The sequence below is a fragment of the Oryzias melastigma genome, linkage group LG18, assembly GCF_002922805.2.
Source record: "Oryzias melastigma strain HK-1 linkage group LG18, ASM292280v2, whole genome shotgun sequence".
NCBI lineage: Eukaryota > Metazoa > Chordata > Actinopteri > Beloniformes > Adrianichthyidae > Oryzias > Oryzias melastigma.
The window spans coordinates 14728691-14755376 of record NC_050529.1 but is presented as its reverse complement, the minus strand read 5'-3'; the positions used below and the strand labels follow the sequence as shown (position 1 = coordinate 14755376).

The window sequence follows — 26686 nt, the reverse complement described above, 5'->3', positions numbered from 1 at the left end:
ACATGGTTTTGTTTACAAGCTTTGGTTTGAATCAGAAATGTCCAGTTGACAGCAGTCTGACTACAGACCAATGCAAGGTTCAGGACTCCACCCTGAGTCCACACCAAGAGACTTTTCCAGTCTGAATACACCCTTACAATCTTTAATTCCCTCTTTTGTACCATAAAACAGTCAAGTAGGTATTGGACATTTGTTAAACAACTTAAGTGTAGTTTTTTGGAGGATATACATTATATTAGACCGTAAAGAAATGTCCTTGCTTTTTTGTATCAACAGGGACGTCACGTCTTGTTTTATTTTGAAATTCTTGCCACATCGCGTGATAAAGGCGTTCCGGATAACAGAAGTCAGGCGGTGTCGCTTCGGCTCCGTGGCCACGCGTCTGTCTGGTGACTCAGCTCGCCGTATGAAGCGTGAGCTGAAATGATTATGCGTGCGGCCTGCGAGTTAATGCAGTGACTCACGTATTCTCTGTCCTCTTCCTCCTCGTCTTTTATCAGCAAATCCTGATCCTCACGCAAATCTCTGGTTAGCGTCCGTGGAGAGAATCGCCAGTGATGATGTGCCTGTGTTATCGCTTGTCATTTATGTGTAAAATAGAGTATGGTAGTTATGCAGTTAGCCAAACTTTCTCTTTGGATTCTCTTCTCTGCCTCCTTTCGTCTCTCATGCGCTCATCTGCCGACACACATATGCCAAACTGCTGGAGCCCAATCCTCCCTAGTCTCCCATCATTTGACTCAATTTCCACCCAGACTGTTCCTTTAACAGGATGGAGAAGGATTTCAGGAAATGGAGCGGGGGGAATAGGGCAGGAAAATCAGCCTAGGGGCCGAGAGTTGCGTCCTCATTCAGTCATCGCACAGCAGCAGCAAGGGGATCAGACTCTGTGATCTTTTTTTTTAACCATTTTTATCCCGACGTGTCCTGTTCCTTCTCTGTGTAATTGGGTTGTTTTGCATGATGGAATTTTTCAAATTAAATTGTAGAGATTTACTGTAGCATTTGTACAATATCGGCATATGCTGATTATTACATAAGACATTTATCGAGATTGGTTGATTTGAAAATTCTTACCGTCTACAGGTTTAAGAAATCTTAAGGAACTTAAGAAATCAATTCAAAAAAGTACACAAAAATGATTGTGTATTGCAGGAAATCCCGATTAATCAACCTTTAATTGATTTCTATTTCTACAGTCCAATCAGATTGATCTGTATGTAATTGAAAGTATTTTCGAATATTGGCCTGTCAGCAAAAGTTTCATTTTGTACATTTATAGGAATTTAAGCATAAGTGTGAATAAATGATGAAGCCTCTAAGCCTTTCTTTAACCACATCTTGTTACTTCTGGTTCTGAACACGTTTCCCCAAACATTCCTCACTGGATTCCACCAAACAAACAATTTTTCATTCCCTTTTGGGGCATTCCAGCAATAGAATTTTAACTTAAATCCCCTGCAATCACTGAGACATTTCATTTCAAAACCACTGATGGTTCGTTTTTCCATCAAATCCCCCTTGGTGAAAAATGAAAGGGAGTTAGGCTGCAGTGTAATTTATCTAAGGAGGAAGAAGCGTTGATTTTTGACACAGCACAGACTCTGGGGGCTGTTATTTGCAGGTCAAATTACATGCTTTACTGCCCATCTGAAACTGCTGCTTGTTAGCTGATGGCACATTGTGCTCTCTCTGTGTTTTGGTTGTGTTTAGGTCAACCCATTTGAGATTTAGACAAATAATCCAAATGTTTGTACACAGGGGGTGAAATCTTTTTGATTTATTTTTAATTTATTTTTTTGTTTGTTTTAAATTCAAATTTCCTTTTCGAGATTTGCTGCTGATTCTTTAAACCCGTTTGTGACTTTTCTTTATTACTATTTCTTTTATCTTAGAGGTAAAAAAAAGTCACTTTAATGTTTCTTTTTCATCTACGCTGTAACGAATGAATTACCCATGTTCCACCACTGTTCAATTTTAAAATAAACTCTTATTACTCCCCCAAAAACTTATAACCAAGTGAAATTGCTTAAAAAAATCAAATCAGATCAAATTATTACTTGTGGAAGAATTCATACCTAGCCCCACAAAGATTTATTTTTGTAGATCTTGTTGGATTTACAAAAACTATTGGAGTTGTAAAAATCTTTGATGGTCAGTACTATAAATCATCGGTTGATTAATATTTCATGCTCAACAAGTTTATTTATTTTATTTTATTTTATTTTATTTTTACCTTTCATTACTTTACCCTTTCATTGACAGTTCACCTCATAATTTATACATAAACTCTGGTTGTTCTTACTGATCTAGAACAAAATTTGTGTGTGGCTCAGAAATCAGTCAAAATGTTTCAGCGCAACTTTTGTAAACTACTTTACGTTTGACTCATATGTTGTGTGCAACATACTGAAAATGCTGCTTATAGCTAATAAAAGAATAACAATAACAATGTAAGAACTTCCCATCATCCCCTCTGACCAATCCCTTGCTGCCTCTTCGCCCCTCAAGGTATTCTGGGTTGTGAAGTCATACCACATTACCTAACTGTTTTGCTCTCTGATCCAGTGAACCTTACGTATTGATATACAGCTGCACCTTGAGGTCTGAAAAATAAGTTACATTTTCTGTTGGTTACCCACTTTTGAGATGTACATAACAGCCCACAAGAGTCAGTATATCCAGAAACACATACATATCCATCAACTTTCAATATTAACTTAATATGTCCCCCAGGATGGGAAAATTAGCTTAGAGTTTCAATTAAACTCATTTAATTGTCATTTACAGGAAGGTAAGCAGCCCACTTACCTCCTAAAAGTGTTTCCTATTTACATGTTTTATTATTGAGCAATATTGATTTTTTAAGGGTTTTCAACAGAGAGGAACTCAATTCAGTCAAGTTATACTATAAATCTTATTTTATCCAACTGGTCTCAATTTATGTCTTGTAATTGAAACAACCATAATGTTGTTGATATTTTTGTAGCCTCTGTTAAGATTTTCAGTTCAGCATAAATCAGTCTGATAAGTAAGTATTTGTATAGTATAAATATTCTTAAGGAGGGTCTAAGGGCAGGGATGTCCAGAGTCTGTCTAGTTTAGTTTAGCAATTAGCTACTGTTTATATTTTATGATTGATTTTATATTTTTGTACAATATTGTTGGTGCCCGTCAAGACAACTGTGTTGTGATAATGGGCTATATACATAAAACAGTGGCCCGGTTAGGCTCAAGCAACCCTGTGACCCCATAAAGGATAATAGATGTCCAGTTGTTAAAATGTATTATCACAAACTAAATATTTTTACAGTTCTGGATTATAGCTGAAGTTTTTCTGAGGTGTTACAGACCATTTCTCCAAGGACAAGCACCTACAACATATCTATTACCTAAAATGTTTTGATTCCCTTCATATCGTTTAAAAGCATCGCGTGACACTGTGGCTAGAGTTGTATACTCTGTTTGTCATGAGTGTCTCTACATACAAAACCTTAAGTAGACAAAATTATGTTTTATGTTTTTCTAAAAGCCTAATTATGGTGCCTTCACTGCGTATATATATATATATATTTGTGGGGAAAAGAAATGCCTGGCAATTATGTATTTTTGTCAAAAAAAATATGGAGTGCACTCAGGAAATCTCTCCTACTTAAAACCCTAAAAGCGGGTGATTTTCTTTAAGCTACTGTAAAGAAAAATTGGTCAGAAATGGTCCTCCACCAGCAGCTAAACTGAAAAGAATTATTACTCTGAGCACAAATTAGGCAGGAAATTTGCTATTTGTCTTTTTAGAGTAAAAGTGACAATTTTAACCAGAAAAATGAAGCTGATTTGCTTGTCATTGTTTACGTGAATGCAGCTCTTCTCATTTCTGCGTCTCTTTCTCCTCCCCGTCTGCCGCTTTCACTTGCTGGCGGCAGGCCACCATCCCCATTCACCCGTGATTTACTTGCTCTGCTGAGAAATATCAGCTCAGCGCTCACAAATAAAGCAGACAATCAACAATGATGGTGAAAAATCAAACAGGGAAACACATCAGAGACGCTTTCTCTGCATTTATTGGGTTCCGACATCCTGTAAAGAGGATGTGTCATTACCTCCCCTGCAACACCGTCAATTTATCAGTCAGCAGCAAGCTGCCACAGAAACAAAAACATATTTTATTTTTGAAATAAATAGACTGGGTGATAAATGAAAATGGTGGACAGGAAAAAAAAAGATTCATTTCATTCTGCAATGAAGAAGGAAACATGCAGTGAACGCCAAATCCTTTCAAATTAAAGGAAAGACCAGACAGCGAGCTCACAACTCTTACAACGTACATGCAGTCAAGTTAGTCTGAGATGCAAAACAACTAATATTTTGAACCAAAAAGATTCTAGTTTTGATGCGTTAAATTCGGGAGACTTGCCAGCTATCCCAAGAGCACAGTCGAGATCATGATTGATTTTCCACCAGCCAAATTAGCTGCAGGAAAGGCAGTTTAATATTATGTAATGGATAGTGGTTCAGATTAGTTCTCTGAGCCTCCCTGAGGACTATGGCAGCAGTGCACATTAAAACAGGGATGTCAGTGATTAACTGTTTGCGACCATAAAGCAGCCGTATTTCTCTCATTTACTCCAGAGTCTTGTTGACTTCGCTTGTACATCGTGATCTACAGGACTGCTTTTCCGTTTTCCCATTGGCTTATTAAGTCTCCACCACCTCCATCAAAGGGCACAAGTGTCAGTTCACTCAAGAGACACTCTTCCCAAAGCTGTGTTTGGCAGTAACATTTTAATTTGATTTTATTGGAAGTTGTTGCTCTGACATGAAAACTACATCTTCTGTGGATGTTTGACTAAAAGCCTGCCCTGCTTTTGATCCTATTACCTCGTGTAGTCGAGGAGCCTTTTACTGTCAAAACATGCAATGCTAGTCTCCAGTTTTGTCTTCAGTTAGGCAGTTCCATTAAACAGTCTCAAAGGGTACCAATGTGATAAAGTGGCAAAGGTTTTCCAAAAAAAGGCCAGGTTTCCCAAAGATCCATCTATTTTCCAAACTTGCTTATTCCTTTTTGAGGTCACAGGGTTGCTGGAGCCTATCCTGGCTACTTTTGAGTTAAGGTAGGGTAACTCTAAGAGTTCATGGCAGGTCAGTTTCTTGAAGATCAATTTAAAAATGTCAAAAATGCATAATTTGACAACACTAAACCTGTAAAAACTGGACTGCTGATTCACTACTGAATACTGGGGGTGTAGGAAAGAAGTGATTCGCCAATATATCACGATACTTCATTTGGGTATAATTGTATCAAAATGCAGACATGGCAATATTTATTCAATTATTTATCGATGTCCTTCTAAGTCTTTTGTTTTCCACTTTTTTTACTTATACTTAAAAATATTGTATTTTGGAAATCAGACAATATTTCTTAATTCACCAAAAGAAAAGTCCCACAAATTTGCTTGGCCTAAAGCAACTTGGAAATGAGATACAATTGCAGTGCTTAACGTTAATATTCAGGAAGAATTTTTTCCAAGTCATACTCTTTAGAAAATAGTAAAAAATGGTTCTGGTACAGTCCTGGGACATATCGCGATAGATATCGTATTGTTAGCTATGATACGTATCGTATCGCCAAACTCTTGTCAATACACACCCTTACTGGATTCAGTGATGGTGACCAAAAAATCTGCAACAAAATTCTGTTCATAAATCTATCACCCTGTAGTATACACCTAGCTGGTGTAGGGTTCAAAGGGTCTGGTCAGGTAGCTTTGACTCTGAAACTTTTAAAAACCTGATTGAATAGTAAAACAGTAAGAGTTGCACATTGATAGAAATGTCTCGACAGTGTTGGGAAGACATTTTTTAAGTTCCTCTCCAATCATCTTTTGATCTATTGTAAAAGTATTCCAGATGGTCTTTTAATTATCAATATGTTGTTTCTAGCCTAATTTAAAGGGTCTTTGTTGTTTTCTACATAGACATAGGAAGCAGGAGTTCATTAGAAATTTTCTTGAATTTGGAAGGGGCTGTTGACGCAGAGTAAGCCTGCCCCTGCTTCCTCACAATTCCCCACTAGCTTACAGCATACAGTTTTGAGCAAGAAAACTGAGACGTAATGTACATGGCTACCCTCACTATTATAACAATAATCTATATATTGTTAGTAATCCTCTACATTACTCTAAAAGCAAAAGATTTGCCTAAAACTTCAAGCAAAAATTGTAAACTGTTGGGGTCATAAAGACTGGAACATCTGTTTTAAGACAAAACTAGGACAAGTGATTCTTGTAAACCTGAACATCGGGCTGTTCTGAAGCTTTTTGACTGATGATGTAGCTAAAAAAGAAAAAAAATCCTTATTTTGTACCTGTCTTCTATGGAATCTGTTTTATTTCCCAGCAAGATAAAAAAAAAGTACATTTAACAGTGGATGCTAAGCTTGCTGCTAAATCCGACATTATCCCCAAGCGGCAAAAGCCCGGCGTTTGTCAAACCTTCTTAGGAACTTCCTACGCATTCCTAATAAAACTGCCTGCAGTTGTGTGTGGAAGAAACATTAATGTTGGTCTATTTTTACTCCCGTCTTTGCCTTACAGTCTTTCTGTTGGTGTTTTTTTTTTCCTCTTTTTGTTCCCGCCTGATTTCATGCCCTTTCATCCTGGGCGTCTTGGGCAGAATCCCAAAGTCTAATAGTCTAGCATTCAATAAGTTTGACCTGCCATGGGCAAACGCCTCACACGGGCATCGGAAAGCCGCTTAGCAGAAGCTGCTCCATCTCTTATGTAAGAAACGGCGCCCCCACTACTGTAGTTTTAAGAGCGGCAGAGAGGAAGAAGGTAATCAAAGATAGGAGCGGAAAAGTTCCATATAAACTATAATATTGGATCTGGTTTCCATCTACTTTATTAAAACCCTCCAGACAGGATCCATCGACTTGTTTCTACTTCTTTTTTTTAACTTTTTCAACTTAATCCATCCCCGCCGCCTTCCATACTACGGTGGAGCACAGCAGGTGAGCAGGCAAATTGAATTAGAAGATCCTCACCTCGCGGAGAACAGAAATGACTAATGTCTTCGTTTAGCTTTTAATTACAGAGCATCTTCCTAATCTCCTGCGGAAACCTCTGCAATCAGGGGCGCTCGGATCACTTTATTCCTTCTCCCCGCGGTTCTTGTCAACACAATGCGGACGGCGCCCCCCGCGCCTGTGCACTGGAAGTAGATTAATGACACTGATGGACTGTGACTGATGTGTGGTCATTTTTTTTTGTGTATCCTGAGTCCTCACCACATACTGGGAGACTTATTTTTTAACAAAATAAAAGTCCTCTAGTGTTGGAGGATAATAAAAAGGACTTGAAACTTTATTACATCAGCCAGCATGTCTTTTCTCCCACTCTCACGCAAGTCCCGCTTTTGCTAGAAGAAATCATTTCTGAAAGTTAATAAAGGCTTTTATTTTGAGAGGGTTTCTGCTCAAACGCTGCTACCAGCGGCTTCAGGCTGGGAGAAACGGCTGGCAGCTGTCGCTTCCCTCGGTGATCCATGAGCTCGCAGGTGCACAGCAGCCCCCCCTCGCCTCCTCAATTCAGGTGAAGGAACATTTCCAGCACCTCCTGCCGCTCTTGCCAGTAGTGTCAGAGACAAACTTCCCGACTCCTGCCCTGTCAAAGTCCTCTTTTCTCAATTTTGGAGACCGTCATTTTTGCCAGGTCTGATTTATTAGCTCAGTCCCACCTGAAATCATGAGAGGGGGGCAGGAAAAAAGAAGAAAATATTCAAATGTATGTGGAGGACATCAAGGGCGTGAGGGAATACGCACACATCCGTTTCTAGAATACCACAGCTAATGCTGCAGCAGGTGGGGCTTGTTGTCCTTTGACGCAGTATCATTGTGGTGTTGGCCACACAAACACTAACAGGCGTTCCCTCCCGCTTCTCTCTTCCAGCAGGAGATTCCCCCCGTGGCGTGTTTACTGTTGGAATTGTCTCAACTGTTAGAACGTGTCGTCAGTGTGTGCAGGGGGGTGTGGAGGGGTTGTGGTTGTGTGCGAGCGTGTCTCCCAGAGCGATACAGAGCTTTTCCGAGGCAGAGCAGGTGGATGCGTGAGTCCCATTCGACTGCGGCTCCACTCGGAGCGCAGCTTCCCTTTTGAGATTCCACCTTTTTTTTAAGCAGCAAATTGAGACATTCGTGTTTTCCTTTATTTATCTTTAAGCATTTTAATTGCAGTTTTGAGCATTCGAGTTGCTTTTATTTTCCTGAAAATGATTTTTCTTCCCAATCTAATTGGACACATTTGCAGGAACAAATTGACCTCCAAAAACTGTAATTGTGTGATAAGCTGCTGTAACAGCAATGCAGACAGTCTTACAATAGAACAGTATTTATAAAAGCAAGTCAGAACTTTTGAAAATGTTTTTTTTTTACATTTATTTTTCTCAAAAACCTTTGTTCTGACTTACCACGTTCCCCCATTTCACTCGTTTGTGGAAAGACCGCCCAGCACTGTAAGGCTCGATGTAAAAAGTCAATTATACCAGCACCGACTGCAATCAGGAGGTAATGACAGCTGTTTAAATGTCGATCACATGACTCTAAATGGATTCTGCTCAAATCTTTTATTTAACTCTTTAATGTCACCAAAGACACCTAAAGAACACACAAAAATAAAGATTTGGGAACATTTGGAGGGAGATTGAACTGTACGACCATATAGGACAAGTTGGGAGTGAGGATGCGTTGTTATTATTGCTAAACTAGACATGATTTTTCCTTTTTACCCCATATGCGTCTTCAAGTTGCATTAAATTAAACTTCCTTGAATGTACAGTATAATAACCCATAATAACTACATACCTTTTAGATTTAAGATTTTACCCTCCAGCGATCGTCCTTTCATTAAGTTCTTAGTCATAGTAAAACTATGTCCTGTTTGTGGGTGTTTAGGTTGTGGACCTGTACTGGGGGGTAGATCCAGAGGAGTGGGACAGTCCAGAACTGCAGAGACTCAGGATGAAACTCCTGGAGGAATGTTTAAAGACCTCGGCTGGACCCTGTTTTGTGGTGAGTACCCCAACCTGAACATAATATGGTTTTTGATGCAGATGAAGGTCTTCACATTTATCGTCATCGCAATACCTGACTGTGCGATACATTTATAGTAAAAGATGCTGGGAACTCCACATATAGACAAACTTACAAGGAAGTTCATCTGCATACCTGCTAGTAGTTCACCTTCAGAGAAACCTTTCAGTACAACAGGAAGCGTAGTAACATCTGGGTGCACATTCATTGCAAAGTAAACATGTTAGTTTACCTTACCAAGAACTCGCCACAGTAAAACATTGACAATATCTACATTTCTCTAAATTGTTTCCTTATTAGTTTTAGCTACTACTATCAGACATGTAAATTATTGTTGTTTTGTGTATTTCCCTGTTGTACAAGTTATTTTATGTCTCCGACTGAGATAACTATATATGTATATATATGTATAATTTAAGTTATGCTATTAGTCGTTTTGCTATTTGTTCATGTATTGGAAGTCATATATGGAAAAGAACCAGTTTACACTTGTCCATGCTTGTTTCTAGATATCAAATGAGTCTTGGATGTTTCCGTGTGTGTATATTTATCTATATGTGTGTATATTAGTATATCACACCGAGAGTGTACTCATTAGAGAGGAAACAGGGCTATAGTCTTGGACTTCTACTTCTTTTCACTCCCTTATGAATATTTCTTCTTTTTTAGTTTTTGTCCTATTTTACCTTAAATGACATGTCCAAAATATTTATTTAACATTTATATCCTATATAATATTTGCAATATTAATCACTTATATCTGAAGTTTTCCTCATATTGTGCAGCCCTAGTTTGTACCTCATTGTTTGCAGGCTTGAGCTTTTTTTTATTTTTATGTTTGAGCTGTTCTACAAGATGCAAGCACACAAAGTAGAACTCCATTCTATTCTCCACTTTAAGTATAGAAGTCCGTGCATGGCTGAATTTTCACTAGAATATGTCGAGTTATCACCCAGTTCTGTAATGATGGTTGAAATTTGGCTGATAGTGTTTTTTTAAACATTAAAAGGAAATGAAGGAAAAGCAGAAGCTGGAAGCCTCCACAAGGAGGAACTGATCAGGAATTATTCAGACGGAACAGATTGAGTCCGTAGGTTGGAAACTGAGGGAGGCAGAGATCACAGGTAATGCATTATGGGTACAAGAGGAGCTCAGTCAGTGGGGCACGTAATCCTCATCCTCAGAGCAAGTTTTGTATTTCCCTTTTTCTGCCACGCTTCATGCACTGCCTTCTAAATGCCGCTCTCACTCAGAGGATTCTCTGCTCTTTTTCACAACCCGATGACGAGAAAAGCATCAAACTCATCACAGCAGCTCAAACCAAAACTACAAACTTTTATTTTTTAGTCCTGTCTTTTAGCTGAGTTGTCAGTTTTATTGACTTTTCTTTGTAGACTTCAGATGTGTTTAACTTCCCTCATTTCCCAGAAATGCAACTAGACTAAAGCTGTGTTGTCCAAACATAAATCATAAATCACCTGCATGCAAAGACTATAAAGCTCAGCAATTAGGAAATGAGCCCAGACACCACAGAGTGATAATTCATGCTGAGCTGAGGTGACGAGGTGAGTGATCGATGTGAAGAAGAGCACTAGAAGTGATCACAGGTAGGAAATGCTTTACCAGCAGACTTCTATAAAAGCACAAAGCAGTCGTAGACATCTGGGGATTTGATCCTTTGCTCACAGAGCGGAGCAGCATCACAGAGCGACTAAAAACATTCTAGATTTGCATGTTAGTGTTGTCAAATCAACCACCAGCTGCTGGGTTTTAGATTTGTTCTTGAGAAAATGTTTCTTGTTTTAATTTTTAATTGTCTTTTCCTACCAGTAATGAGATCAAAGTTCATAAGAAACATGTCAACTGAAGGTAAATTGCTCCAGGAATGCCTCAACTATCAGCTTTTCTCTCTAACTTTTACTTGCCAAAGAGGAGAAAATATTGTTGTAAATGTCAGACCCTTCAAAATAAAAGTCTATTGCAAGTCTATTGAGAAAAAGTTCTGTCGTGATAAATATCGTTTTATCGGCCAGCCCTACTGTACAGAAGTGAAGTGTTTACGCAATCAACATAAATCAGCTGATTGTATCACAGAGAAAAGCAGCTTTGCATCCTTATGCAAAACATTGTGTTGCATATTAGCGCATATCCCGTATGAAAAGCCGCTTTTCTCCACGTCAGAGTCGGTTGTTTTTGAAAAGTCAAAGAGCGTCTGCTATTTAAGTGTTATTGTCAGTAAAGTCTTGTTTTTTTCTGCAAAGGCTGATTATTGCAAATAAAGCAGGAAGAACAACACAGTTCACCAGAAAACTTCCCATCAACATCTCTGACAAATTGCTACCTCTTGTCCCCTCTATGCATTCTGGGTAGTGTAGTCTTATCAAATTATCTGACTGTTTTGCTTAGTAATCCGTAGCACCTTAAGTTTGATTTTATTCAATAATATAAATGATCGGTGAGTCACATTTTGGATAAATTTACAACAGTGTTTTCATGAACAGATTATCATTCCAGAAGATACAAAGCCTCATATTTTACAGACGGGGCGATGTCAAGAGCTTGATCAAATGGTCTGTTGTTTTAAACAAATGAGTATCAAAGAGATGAACAAAAGGTCAGGTCACATGATGTGATAGAAACCATTAATCTAGAAGGTTTATACCAGCTGCCCCATCACCTTATGAGGAAGAAAAAACACTAATTATTGTGATCTTGACTGATCAAAAGTCATCTTTAAGCATAGGGATCGCTCTAAATCTGATGTAAGAAACTCTCATTTAATCATTTAAGATTTTTTTAGCTCATATTTGTTTGATCTTCTTCAGTATTCAGCTTTTGCTTTCTGCCTTCCCTCCTTGTTTGATGGAAGCTCAGGTGAATGAGGTTATTTATCATCCTCTGCTGTTTCTTCTTCAGGAAATTACTTCTTTGCTATCAAACAGTTTAATAGTTTGGTTTAGATTTGGTCCTTTCAATCTTTTCATTTTAATTTTACCAAACGATTTCTGCATTTAGGTCCTCTGTATTTTACTGTTGCTTTTTGAGAGATGTACAAATGAGTAAAAGAGTAGGGCCGTGCACATTGGCTCGTTAATGCACGGAGTTAACAAATTTTGATTAATGAGTTAATATTTATTAACACAAATTGATCATACCTCAGGGCATCAGTCATCCATAGCGTGCATTAAAATACTTTGTCTTTCTATTATACCATGGTTATTTACAAAAGAAATAAATGTTATATCAGTTTTTAGGACTTTATTCTTGTTATTTCTTTGGTTTAGATCGTTTTTTTTTTAACAAAAAGCAGACTATTTGATCCATGGTCAGTCACATTGTCACGATAACACAACAAGCGTCGCCGTGGCTCGACTGCAACAGCAAAGAAAAGTGATAGAAATGCTGATCGTCACAATAGGTTAAATAAAGCTTCAGTTCAGAGAGAATGTTCAGCTCTTACCGCTTGTTTTTTTTCTAGAAGATGGAAGAAAATGTTTTAAAGCAACCTGTGTATTGATACATGGCAATAGAGCTGTGACCGGAACTTTTTTTTTCTTATTTCCAGGTCTGCAGGTTCGTTTCTTATGGCTGTACGGCATCATCTCTGTTTTCTTGGAGTAATACTGCAGACATAAAAGTCTTTAGAGTTCTGCTCATCTTACTGTTGATTTGTTTTTAAGTGCACAAATGACACTTTTGGGATATCTGAGTAAACACTCGATAAATTTAAACATTTCAGGCAATAACAATGCAGGTAAATTTTCTCTCTGGACTGTTATTGTTTAAAAGCAGCATATTGTCATCAAATTTACCTCGTAAAAAATTGTAATTAATAGTGTTTGATCAAAACACAGAAGAGTGATTAATATGATATATGTATTTATTCAATTGACAGCCATAATTAAAAATAAATGTGCCACATGTACAGTTTTGTATGTACATTTCATTTTGGCAAATACTGTAATAAAAAAAATACGTTTTTTCCCAGGTTTACAATTAATTAATACATTTTTTTAATCAATTCCCAGCCCTAATAAAATGTTAAAAACACGCCTAGCCATTCAAATTCATCCTAATACAATGATGTTAAAAAGCCAAAAAGTTTTCTTTTGAAATAAGTGTTTTGAAATCTGACATTCTTGCGTTCAGGTGATTTGAGACAGAACGAGTTCCAAGTGGTAAGTTAGTGAACTGCACCTGGTTCTAAACACTTTAGTTTTAACATCTATATTGTAACCCTGTAACAATGGAGATGTCGCTCTCTACACCTACAATAACACACAAGCTGCATTTCCTTTGACTATGAAATTGTGGTATTTGGATTTGCAATAACAAATTTACCTAACGTAAACACAGCAATTTTGAAAACACTCGCATTTATCAAAAAAAAAAAAGAAAAGCATTTGGAGGAGGAGGTTTTTGAGGTGTATTGAAATTTATATATTTCACAAAACTCCAATAAAAAGACTTTTTTCAAACGACTTGGGCACTGCAGAGCGGGCGCCACATGAAGTCACATAGCTCATTAAACGTTGAGCGTGTCATGTAGAATTGTTGGATCCACAGTTCACCTGTAAACCACAATTTTCCAAAATCGCTTCATCTGTAGCCGATCCCACATAGGTCATAACAGCATAGGACGCTGATGTCTCCTTTGATAGATAACAATGAGCACTAGAACCGTAGCAGAAATCTGAATGTATCTGCTGTCAACCAATGTATTGTTCACATCTGTCGTTGTGTTTTTGAGGGACTTATTCTGTGAGTTGTTTGTATTTATTTGCATAATTATAGTTTATTGGAAACAGTGTAATTGTGAAATTATGTTTTTGATAAAGAATTTTATTTAAGTTTTGCGCTTATGCTACTGTCTTTGACATAGTGTAACTCTTCAACTGTTTTTGTGATCAACATAAATCAATCAAAAGTGTAAAGTGTTGCATATCAACACAAGGCTGCTTTGTACACTTCAGAATCCAGTGGAATTATTGTGGAAACGTTTGACGGTTACAGTAGTCCAAAGAATGGAAACACTGAAGCTCTGGTGTAAAAGGGTTCATTTGAAAGTCAAAGGGGTTCCCCTTGAATTGATGGATATAGACTGCAGGTTCTATCCAGAAACAAGCACATTTTAAGCCCCGAAATCGAGTCTATAAGTAGACTCCTTAAAAGACACCTTTATAACACACCAAAGGCACATCTAAAGAGAATTGAATACCAGCCTGTTTGTTTGTGCTGTGCTCTTATTGCTGTACAGCCTTCATTCATTCCCGTCAGACTCTTTGCCCTCGGTCACTGCTGCAGTTTCATCATCTCAGACGCAGAGCAGCACAAGACACTGACAGGAAGCACACACATAAAAACCCTGGCATGCACACTCATACATGCCGTCTGATCTGACGATCACACGCTCCATGTCACAAGGCTCCAGCTCAGAATGCTAAATACGAACTCCAGCATGCGCGCGCATCTGCAGAGCCCGTCCTCTCCATCTGGATGGGTAAATGTTTAATGGCATTCTCCAGTCGTCTGACCTCTCAAGTGAGCGCCGGATGTCACATCGAGGATCCCACGATGGCTGCACAGCGCCGCTTCGACACGCTAAAGCCAGCTGCTCGGTCCCTGTGGCCCGCATTTGTCGTCGGGTCGGCCATCCAGCTCCATTTCCGTGACTGGGGAGGTCAGAGCGGTGGCGGCGGGTCCTTTGATCACAGACAGATCCTCTTTAATGATAGTTCTGGGTTGACTGGGGCATCCCTGGAGAACGGCAGTTTATTTTTATTAGTAGGTAGACCTAGATATCCATGATTGGGGGGAAGGGGATGTAGTTTCAGATAGTTTCTAGAATAAATAGTAGATTTGCATCAACCTTTACATATTTGTAGCTTTGTAACCCACAAGCTCGGTTGTTGTAGGTCATTGTTTTCTTTGCCGTTGGTTTGATTCAACGAAAACCGCAACCCACTTGTGGGGATTTCACACGTCCAGGGACCGCCCAAGTGTCACCCCTTCTGAGAAAATCACAGGCGAGAATAGGGATGAAGAGAAAGAAAGGCCAGAACAAGACAAGGTGAACTCTGTGGAAAGCCAAATTAGGTCCACATTGATTATTGATCTTCTTTTTCTAAAAGCGCTCCTGAGAGAACAGGGAATTGCCATCAACACGTTCGCTGGGAAGAGCTCGCTGCTGCCACAAAGGATCTGTGCAATAACTGGAAACCCCTGTGGACTCTGCTGCACAAACTAAAATTATCCTCAATTGCACTGAGTTATTACAAAAAAGCTGGTTCTGTGGGATTTTTTTTCCTGAAGAAGAATCCAACATATTTAATACTTATAAAATGGTCAACTTTTCATCAGACATGTCTATTCGTCTTTATAAAGTGAGACAAGACAGGAGGCAGTGCAGGATTGTGAGTCACAAACACCACACCTAGGCACGAAGGGCTTTTCTCTATCCTGAGCATCCAATAAAGCAGGTTTCCATGGTGATAGCAAAGGTTGGCATGGTGATGGTGTCATTGACCCGCAGATTAAGCATCACAATAAACCATAGCGTTTTGTCTTTTTTTTTTGCGATCTTCGGCTCTCGAATTCCCTCATGCGAAAGGAAAAGAAAGACCTCCATCAGCGCCTCAAGGACTTCCCTCCCTCTGCGCGAGAGGAGAGCTGCAAATTTTGCAGCTTGCGTTCCGTTTCTTCTCCATTTCATGATGTAAGTGAAAAGGTGATAGGGTTGTTCACCTTGCTGATTTAAATGAAATTGGAAGCCAATTTTGTAATGTATTCTTCAAACAGGAAAAAGGACATTTTAAAGCTTTAGCAGTAATAAGTATTCAGACATTCAAGAAGAAAATAGTCACCTTTAATTTACAATATTCTTTGTTTAAGACATAAAGCGAACTATTGAAATTCAATAGGTAGGGCTACTTACTTATTATCTATTAGATATTTCCTTTGCAGTATTTTATTAATAAACTTGTTTAAACTTTGTCTAACAATGTTTTTTTTTTCAAAATGCTCCTTAAACTCGGGTTGTTCGCTCGGTCCTGTTAATTCTTTTCCTTGGCTTTTGAATTGTAGTATGATTCTACTGACAGTAGCAAAGGGCATTAGAAGATTTTTGGGGATTTTTTTACTAGCTAAGACAAGCCATAGATGCCCAGCAATACGACCTCTTTAAAAATGTTCACAGTTCTGCTGAATTTCGTGGTTACTCCTCACAAATGTATAATACAATGGCAGCTGAAATAAACAGAATTGTAACTTTAACACTGCTGAAAACACATTAAGATGCTAAGATCAAAGATTTTGAGACATTAAGGTCTGTTTACTTTTTGCATGTCTGTGTAAGTACCTGTTTGGTGAATGAGACTCGTGTTTACCTTTTATTTTGGAACCTATTTATGGAATAAGTTAAAGTAACAAATCTTAGCTGGGATTAAGAAAAGCAGCTGGATTTGAGTTCAGTTAAGAGAGTACTGTATTTTTTGCACTATAAGGTGCTCTTAAAAGCTTAAATTTTTTTCAAAAATCGACAGTGTTCTTTATAATTCAGAGTGGCTTATAAATTGATTAATTCTGGAAGTATTTACTGATGTTAAAGCAATTTTGAGAAGTTTATGGTGCTCAGTCAAACTGTCAGCATATATAATAATATTAATATTAGGACTGTCAGATCTGTCGCGTTAAAAACGCGTTAATCTGACATGTGCTTGACGCCAACAATTTTTTTTGACGCATTAATCGCGGATTTTTCTCATACGTTCCTTTCCATACCGCGCGCGGGCGTCCCGCACTTCAGCTGCTCTCATTAGATCACGGGCGGGTCTCCAACCTCCGAGCTGCGAGCTAAAACCGGCCGGCGCTAGGACCTGGAGAGCTCCTGCACCCTAACCCGGCTCCGGTTCGCGTCCAGTACCACGTCTGGTGGTACCGGCTCGCGTCCGGCGCCGTGTCCCGAGAGCTGCGGACCCCCAACGTTCCGAACAGCAAGCGCACCGGGGGACGTTTTAAATGTTCTGGAGGTTTGAGCGTGATCCAGCCCCAGAATAGCAGTCTGTCTGCCGGCATATTCACGGCTTGAGCTCCGCTGGACACGTCGCTGCATCGAGCTGCAGCCAGAGAACGCGGCGGCTGTCAAACTGTCAAACTATCCACAGTGTATCCCGCTTTTCTCAGTCTTTAAGGTTTTAAAAAACAAAAGTTAATACGAAATGATAAATCTCTATTTCATTTATTACTGCAGTTCAGCAGAGGAGGAAAAGATTTGGTCCTGACAAAAAATGAACATGAAAGTGTTATGGAAATTTTTTTTGTGATGTTTTTTATTTTATTTTACTGAACGTTGATTGAAGTTTTGAATTTAAAATGCCCTTCACTTGCACTTGGGCTTTTGTTAGGCATTTTATGTTACAGCCTTTTATTGTTAAGAAAGTTTATCTCAATACAATGTTACAAAATAAAGTATTTCTGATGAAAACTATATATTTTACCATTCTTGTCTTCTTAATCAATGTAGAACTGCTAAATTCCACGAAGCACACATTTTTTTCCTTAAAAAAAAGGCCACATATGAATTTGTGATTAATCGCAAGTTAACTCTAGACAATGCGATTAATCGCGATTAAACATTTTAATCGCGTGACAGCTCTAATATATATATATATATATTCCTGCTCCAAGAAGCCAAAATCTCATAGACTCCTGTTGAAAAAAAAGCTATTACTGTCATTCTATTTGTCAGAAAAATCGTTCTTCCTCTACAATCTGTTTTTTATATGTTCTTGCTATTTTTTCATGTTTTTATTTATTGCAAGTTATTCAAGTTATAAACTGATCAATCAGATGTCTCAGTAAAACTCTGAGGGGCACGCTGGCCCCCATGTCCAATGTTCAAAACGTGCAACATATTTCGTGTAGCCCGCTTTCAAGTGGTTGAAGTGTGGACCTCCAATAAACTAACTCCTGATAGGCAAGAGTGGTTGCCATAGAAATTTTGACTCAGACCGACGTAAACTAATCACCGCTCTCTGACATTGTTTGGCTCCAACATGGGGTCGTCTGTACTGTTAAAAAATGATTGAATTGACTATGTATTGGAGCCAGAAATAAGTCATTTTGGGGGTGACATCACAATCACACTTAGTCAGTGAGGTAGCCCCATGTTTAACAGAAAACTCAAATCTGTTTCTTAAATTAACAAAATAAAAGGATCAGCTCTTATATTTTTCTAAATGTCCTAAATATTAACCATTGTAGGTGAACCAAATTTGTAAAGTTAGTTGAAATGGATTGTATAAATCACCTTAGATTGATTACTAGAAACTGATTTTATTTTTTTTATTCTGGTGTTTTCTTCAGATTCGTGCTTGCCTTAGTTTTTCCACAGCCAATGCAGCAAACATCCACACAGCTGACTGTGTGTTTTCATTGATTAATTGACTGTGTGAGTGATTGATTTGTTAATTCATTCTGTAGCTGTGCACAATATCTTAGCTGCCTCTCCCAACTGGCTCATCAGATAAAGTGCACTTAGCTAGAGTATAAAAACCCTTTCCAAGTTACGAAAAAAAGAGAATGAAGGAAAAGGGAGAGAGGGAGGGAGGGAGGAAGAGGAATGCAGCCAGTGCATTAATTGCATTTGGCCACTCTGCTCTTTTCGCTTTGGCTCCCTGCAAATCTCGCACCTGCAGCTCTTGGAAGGCAGCGGCGAGAGTTCAAACCCTTCTGGAATGACAGACACGCTCTGACTCTGGACGGAAACACTTACAAAAGACCAGTGCATGTCAGCAGCTGTGTGATAATCCACTTGACATGTTCTCATTTGAGTCTCCATCAACGACAAGGGGGTTAAATCATGGTTTATTGCAACAATGAATAAAATACATTAATATATCAAATCTAATAAAGATGTTAAGTTACTAAATAATTGGGAAAAAAAAGAAAGTAAAAGAAAATTCTGCTATCTTTTTGACAAAATTACTTCTAATCATAAATAGACATATTTGAATAATAGATGTATAGTTTTAAAAGTAAAAAAGTCAGTTTTTAGCATTTATTGTAAGAAAATATTGAAATCTTAATTGCCACCTTGAGGTTTAGAAAGTCCTAGTCTCCATCTACACATTTCTCCTATAGACATTGTAAGTCCCTATTCCTTTCATACCGCTCTGTGACCCCTTAAACAAGTAGACCGAAACCTTCGCCATCATCCAGCGCAGCTATTCTCTACTGAAGTGTTAGAGAAGCTCAGCGCCGGCATCTTCTTCTGACACATCGCTACAGTGCTGTGAGCCACGTCTATGAGGTGACTAGCAGGGCAGCTCAGTGCACACGTGACTTTCAGAAGATCAAAAGTGTAGTTTAAAAGTCACAAGTAACTTCTTTGTGGGCTGATGTAGCTAAAATAGCTCAAAATTATGCAAAAGACAAGATGGCAGCGTCAAGATGTTCGCTGCCCAGTAGATCATCCATGTGGAAAACTGATGAACTCTGTAGATTTCTCCATATGGCAAAGCTATACACATGCTAAGATACTTACTCAGTGAGTCTGGAGTTTGAAGTAATTCGTCTTTTTGTTCCCTTTCAAAGCCAGTGCCCATTTCTTATTTGGCCACTGATGTGATTTACTGACTGGTTGGTTTCATAGCCAATGCATATGCTGGGGGAGATGCATATTAAAGCCACTTTTTTACTAATGGATTCTAATCCATTTTTCAACATGACACATTTATGCAAATCATAATAAATCTATTCTTTATAAAAGTGACTCAGAGATTTCATATTTTCGGCTAATACTAGAGCTCGTTTTCTTCTTTCCTGATTTAGTCTGCTTCAAATGGTAGAAGTGAAAACTCTTGTTAACTTTGTTTTGGACTTTAGACTCAAATACACCTCACCTATCATCACGCTCACCTCCAGGTTTAGAACATAGGATATAAAGATGGATGAAGCTTTAATTGTCTTAGTTTTCGCATAATTAAAGTTAGATACATAAACTTTATTGAACTAATTTATTGAATTAATCTTTCAACATGGCAGAGCACAGTATTCAACTATTAGAATAGACAAAATCACAGACTATATTATCCACACACAATTTAAAACAATCTTTCTAAACAATCTAAACTATGGGGGCTAAAGGGACACAACATCATCATTGACTTTCAGCATTTCAGAAAACCACAGTGTCTTTTTGCTACATCCTTTTTCTACTAGTTTAAGCACTCAGCATACTGTCTCCACAAGCACTACAGTCGATCTTTAGTAGCTTTGGTGCTGTTGACTTTTTCCTCAGATGTCTTCATCCCTCAGTTTCTTCAGTTGTTTGTAAATCTTAGTTTTGGCTTTGTAAAACTATTCTTTTGGTTCAGACTTTCTTCAATTGGTAACATCAACCACAAACTCATTTTTTATGCCTTCTGGCAGCTTGTTCTCCAATGGTTTGTTGACAATAGGGTTCTTCTGGGCAACTACTTCTACAATCCTTTTTCTACCAGTTGTATCGACTCTATTGTCTCTTTTCCCCTGAGCGGCACTGACCAGACCAGTCTTCTCTTGGAAGGTTTAGAATGGTCCGGGAAATTCAAGTTAGCGCTTCCATTGAGCGTCGGACCATCATAGCACATGTGGGGTGCAGACCATTGGCGTGGTGGTGCGACTACAACAAAAGAGAAGGTGCATCAGTTTATTCAGAAATGGACAGATAAGTAAAAAAAATAAATAACCCCGGAGGATAAATATAATACATAGCAGGTGTTTATTATGGATGAATCCGGCCTCTACACTGCAGAACAGTCTATTGTTCTGAATCAAAAAGAAAAAAAAACTCTTTATGTTGAGCAATATTCCAATGCTCTTTAATAAATGTTTTACAACGCATGAGCTGAAGTGTTTTTGATGAAAATGGATCGGTAACGGACATTCTTTGGCTGCGGGGGTCGAGCGAAACAAAAACGGAGGAAGGGGGGTGTCCAAATTTGTGGATCAGTGTGTTTCCGTTCCCCAACCCCCACTAATAAGGGGGAATACTGTACGTAAAGATTTGCGGGGGCGAAGAAGAATGCAGTTGAAAAGAGGACAAAAGTTTTGGTTTGGATCTTGAGTCCGGAAAAGCGCTGGTCGAACGCTTGCTGTTGTCCTAAAACCTTTCTGCCAATCATTGATTTACAAATAGTGACAACAGAAGCTCCTCCCTACTGAGTCCATTCCATTTTTTATGGACCTACGACCAAGGGGGGACCAGAAATGGTACCAGTCGGTCTTGCTTTATGGGGTCATTTTGTAATGAAGACTCTCAAAAATTCAGTCTGGACCACTCAGTGGAAACGAAGCATTTGATGTTCTTTGGTTAATAATGAATTAGAGAAATAGACACTTGTTCCCATAAAAGTTTTCCTTGTTTTTTTGCACACCCATTACTTGAAAACTGAGGTCTTGGGTCACTGTTCCTGATACGCTGTCCTAGAGCAGAAATTTAGCTTCCACTAAACCAGTCAACTTCCTATATCTTTGCAACCCAGGCCATTTTATTTATTTCTCCACCAGAAAAAAGTTTATTTTGTTGCTATCAAATGCTAGAAATAATGTAGGCTTCAGCTAAATGGTTTCTATGCTCTGGTTTCACTCTTTTGGGGAGTTACTGGTGGTCTTTCTAGATGCTGGTCAAGCAAGCTTCAAGTCTGCAGCCTGAGTTTTGTTCTTACAAAAAACATCAAGTTCCTTAACAGTTTTCACATGATTACAGGTATAAAATTGTAAGGCTGCAATCTTGTACCTGAATGATTCATACTCTGTTTCAGCAATTTCAAGAGCCTCTAAAAGTTCAGATTTCCCCAAACTGTCCCATAATTTTTTCAGTTAACCCCTCAACTCATACATAATTTGCTCACATTCTTCTTCTATTTTGTCAAAGACCATGCATTGCTGTGTGGCTAAGACAAGCTTCTACGCAGAGAAAATCAACTTTACGCTGAAACAAAACACTTAAAAGTTGTGAAGTGCTTACGTAATAAACATAATTCAGCTAAATCTGGCTACTGGAGAATAAAAGCTTTAACAGAAAGCATTTTTCCCTGTCGGAGTTTGTTGGAACTATGTTAATTGCATAAATGGTTGAAGAGTTAAAGTAGTTTAATGATAATGTGTTCTTTAGGTGTCGCCTAGTACTAAAGAGTTAGCTGGCTAACATGGTATAAAGACCCAAAGAGGGACGTAACACAGAAAAGACTAGAATTTCTCTGCCTTTAAGTTTATTAATATATTTATTTTTAGTTATAATGAAGCAAGAAATACTCATATAAAAACTATGTCCTAGTTTTTCTTTAAAATACATTATTTTTGGCTACTAAAAACAGTAATGAAGCAACAACCGAGCTCTCACGTGACCCCCTCCTCCTCTAAACAAGCTTTCTCTGCACTGCAACTCTCTGACACCCACATGAACCCCTGGTAATTAGTGCCACACGGCCACGAATCCGCACAAATGCAAATGAATGCATCACACGCGTTTGTGGGATTTTAGAGCAGGCCATCCTACAGTACGTGCAATGGCCGCGCCACATGCCGTCATCTTTTTCCCTCTCGCTCTCTGCATCTGTTCCCACTGCGATTGCCAGCAAAACAAGAACTCCAACATGGAGCGGCTTTGAAGCGTTATTGCCGAGAGCACGCGGCCGCTCTCCTGCTCATCGGCGCTCGCGGCCGTTCAGCCCCACGCTTGCTCTGCATTTCCCACCGCAGGCGGGGCTTGAGGTGCATGCGACTCATGACACATGGAGTAAAGATCAGCTGTCCATTCCATGTAGATGTTTTTAAATTCCTATTTTTTTCCAAAAATAACAGATAAAGACAGTAAACCAGTAGTTGGCTTTGGAAGCTGTCGCTCAGGAAAATGAGCTCAGATAAGAAAAACTGACTGGAGTTTACAGTAGGTTTGCCATGTGGGGAGAGAGATAACGGTTGGATGAAAAGGCTACCAGTTCATTTGATGAAGCTTAATTATGTTTCCAGTGCTGAGTGTTCTTGCTTCTGAAAATAAAGAATGCAGAGGGGAATTATGGCGCCACAAATCAAAATTGGCATGAAGGTTGCAACGATTACATTTTTTTTAGATTTTTAAAAAAAATCCACATACTTTCCTTTTCCATGAAGTAGCCTTGCCTGTTTGATTAAAACCAAAGATTACAGAACTGTAGCAATACCGTCCAGGTGTGTGTTTCATTTAGCAGAGCGTCATTTAAAACAGTTCACGACTTTCATCAAAATACTTCAAATATTCTACACTAATTATCAAACGAATGGTCTACTTGTAGCATTTATACTTGGAAATAATTAGTAAAACGTTTGGCAGGTGCAATGTATTTGATCACTTGATGACTTGTGAAATTCTCGAACTTTAATTAACTTGATAAGTCATTATTGTGAAAGGGCAAATAAAAATATACTCAAAAAATGCTAACTCGGCTCTAACATTGTCATGTGAGCAAATTTCACACTCACATGTATTCCTATGGAGTAGAAGGAGGTTGTGAGAGGATGCCATAGAAATATGAAAGATTATTAACATCATCAAAATAAATAATAATTTAAAAAAATCTCCATAAAGTTTAAATGACAGTGAATTGAAATAAACACAGAATTTAGTCAAAAGAAGGTAAAGAGCCGGTTCTGTTGCAGAGAAAGTGGCCATTAAGATATGGTAAGATAGTTTATTGATCCCAATCTGGGAAATGTTGATCGTTTTAGTACTAACACTTTATGTTAGTATTGTGCTCAATATTGGTGCAAAGCTGATATGAAAAACTGCAAATAACATGTGTTAGTTTATCCAATGTTAAAGGGTTAATACTTTAGGGAAAAACTTTATTCCATGGGATATGAAGATAAGCTTCCTAGTTGCTGGGCTGCAACAACACAACTCAACATTTTAATTTTGAGCCTCGGTGAATTATTTTTTTAACCAATACTTTATGTATTTATGTATCTGCTCATTTATTTGACAGGGAAATTGCACATAAAAAAAACATCGTCACCAATCCACCAAAGTTAGCTACAAAGCTATTTTTCATCCACTGTCCTTGGAGTGACGTTAAGATTGTCTCCCTGAAAAGCATAACATTAGAAGCAAAATACAATGCAGACATAAAAACATCTGGAGCCCCTAAAGGGACATCAAAGTAAAAAAATAGAAGAAAACCTTTTTTTTCTGGCTACTATCTTATAGGCACCAGATACAAACCAGTAAAGAAAAAAAATCGGGTTACTTTAAGCTCAAAAAACAGAAAATTTGAAACCAGGTATAGTGCTCACAAGATAGCATCTGGTGCGCACAAGACCCTAACCAGATTTAGAAAATTTCCCTTTAGGGGCTCTGTAAAAACAGTAAAGACACACAACATTTTGAAAAATTAAAAATACAAAAAATGATCAGATATACATCCTGACAGTGAAATGTAAACACAAAGTAGAAGTAGACCAGGACTTTATAAAAATGTAAATTGACTCTATTAAAGAACATGCAGACATTTATAGTGATCTAATTAAATTTGAGGTGTTAATAGATTATATATGTTGACATCTCTGATGTGTCACTGGCCAGTTCTTAAGACATTTTTAAATGATCTTTGTGAGTCTAGTTCTCTGATGTTCTGAATCCTGTCCGTCTGTACCTGAGAAGGGTTTTTGACTGAAGACTCTTTTTGCACATAGACAATACAATCTCCTCAGACTGGCCCTTGTGTGACTCGTTGTGAGCTGGTTTGAAAGTCTACAAACTGACTAAGTGGAGGAGAAGATAAACCATTCATTATTTTTATTACTAATTATCATCTAGGAGTGGGTCGTGGGGGCAGCAGTCTAGGCAAAGATGCAGAGCTGTTCCTTTTCCTGATCACTTCGTTCAGCTCCTCAAGGGAAATCCTGAGGCATTTCCAGGCCAACCCAGAGATGTAGTCTCTCCAGCATGTCCTGGGTCTCCCCCCGGTGGGAAATGCCCAGAATACCTCCCCAGGGAGGTGTCCAGGAGATGTCAGAACCACCTCAGCTGGCTCCTCTCAATGTGGAGGAGCAGTGGCTTGTTTCCATCTCTTACAATTCACATTTTGAGACAGCTCCCATTATAGAAGATGCTCCTGCTTATGCAGGAAAATTGAGAATCACTTCTAAAACCTTTAAGGCAATGGGAAGATTCGCCTCAAGCTCTTCAGCCAACGAAGATTGGAACCAATGGGCAAGAAGAGTCTAAACTAAACCTACAACTGTCTAACTAAGGCCCTACTTCTACAGTCCCCAAGCTGTAGGTGACCCCTTTCCAAGTGTGACGTGTCTGCTGTGATTTCAGACATTTGGAAAGTTCTGTCATCTTTTACACAGATAACTTTTTTTTAATCTGGTCTCTGGAGAACCATGGTTTTTCAAGCTAGAATCAAAGTAACTTTTTTTTGTTTCTATGGTAGCAAAGTTTGGCAAAAGTTTAGATTTTTGTCAGGTCTCAGTGGTATTGGTCCCTCTGTACTGATTCAGTATCTCAGCCTACAAGTGTTTGATCTGCCAGACTCCTACAGCTCTTCTTCTTCCTGTCTCTTGAATATTTCATTCAGCTGTGAGGTTTAACGTGATTTAGTGTCTGCTAAGGGTTCTGGCACTTTTTATTTTTGTAACGAGTCCACAAATGTTTTGAGAAATGTCTTACTAGTCTCGTCTACAGTGTGCAGCGTGGCATCACAGCTTTTATTGTTCAACACCCTTTTTTTCATTCATGTTTCCTCTCTCATCCTTTTTGAGGTGCATGACAAGCACTTTGGGAAAAATGGATGGTGTTTTTTTCCTCTGTAAAACATCCTTCATGTTTGCATTGTACTATATAACACAAACCGCTCAAGATGAAGATGTCAGGATGTGCCATAGAGCTCACAGAGACCAGACTGCGATTTGCAGTCACATTTCCCATGCCCCAAATGCGTCACAGTTGCGCCTGTGGTTTTGAAATTGCCTAAAATGAGTCGCGCTGCGAGCTTCATTGACTCCACGAGTCGCCCCACACTGCTGATCCACACAATAGAGCCCCCAAACAGCTTGAGCGATTATGACGAGCCAAAATTCGCCCTCTTCTATTTTCACCTTCTGTGCCCTTCTGTCCTTCTCCGCTTCCTTTCTTCCCTTCCTCAGGGGCTGGTGGGAGAAAAATACGGCAGCATCCGAGTGCCAGGGGAGGTGGAATCCGCGGAGTTCGAGATGATCTTGGACGCGGCGGTGGAAGCCGGCTTGGACACCCACATTTTGGAGGAGTGGTACTGCAGGGATGAAAACTCCGTACCACCCGCATACTACCTCAAGCCCAAAGCCCAAATGCTCAAGAACTACCAGAACTCAGTGAGTCCAGCAGAACTAATATCCATAACATCTTGTTTTATAAAATGGACTAGTCTATCTTACTTGTGCCTTTTTCACCCCTCATTTAGTGATCTGAACAAAGGGAATATGTTAAATTTTCTTTTTGCTGGTTCATTAGAAACTGTCTCCTTTGCTGTGAAAATTCATCTTAAATTCCCTCCTCTGTCTGTAGTCTCTTCCATTGCTTTGACCTTCAATATGACATTT

General features: G+C 38.8%; 1 protein-coding gene across 3 annotated transcripts in view; it reads left to right on the top strand.

Moving 5' to 3' along the window:
• Positions 1 to 26686, top strand: part of LOC112155883 (NACHT and WD repeat domain-containing protein 2) — a 66482-nt gene that overhangs the window by 20371 nt on the left and 19425 nt on the right. For all 3 annotated transcript variants that reach the window (XM_024287908.2, XM_024287905.2, XM_024287906.2), the window contains exons 4-5: positions 8948 to 9064; positions 26255 to 26458. In XM_024287908.2, the coding sequence (XP_024143676.1) occupies positions 8948 to 9064; positions 26255 to 26458 (321 nt within the window). The remainder of the gene's footprint in view (positions 1 to 8947; positions 9065 to 26254; positions 26459 to 26686) is intronic.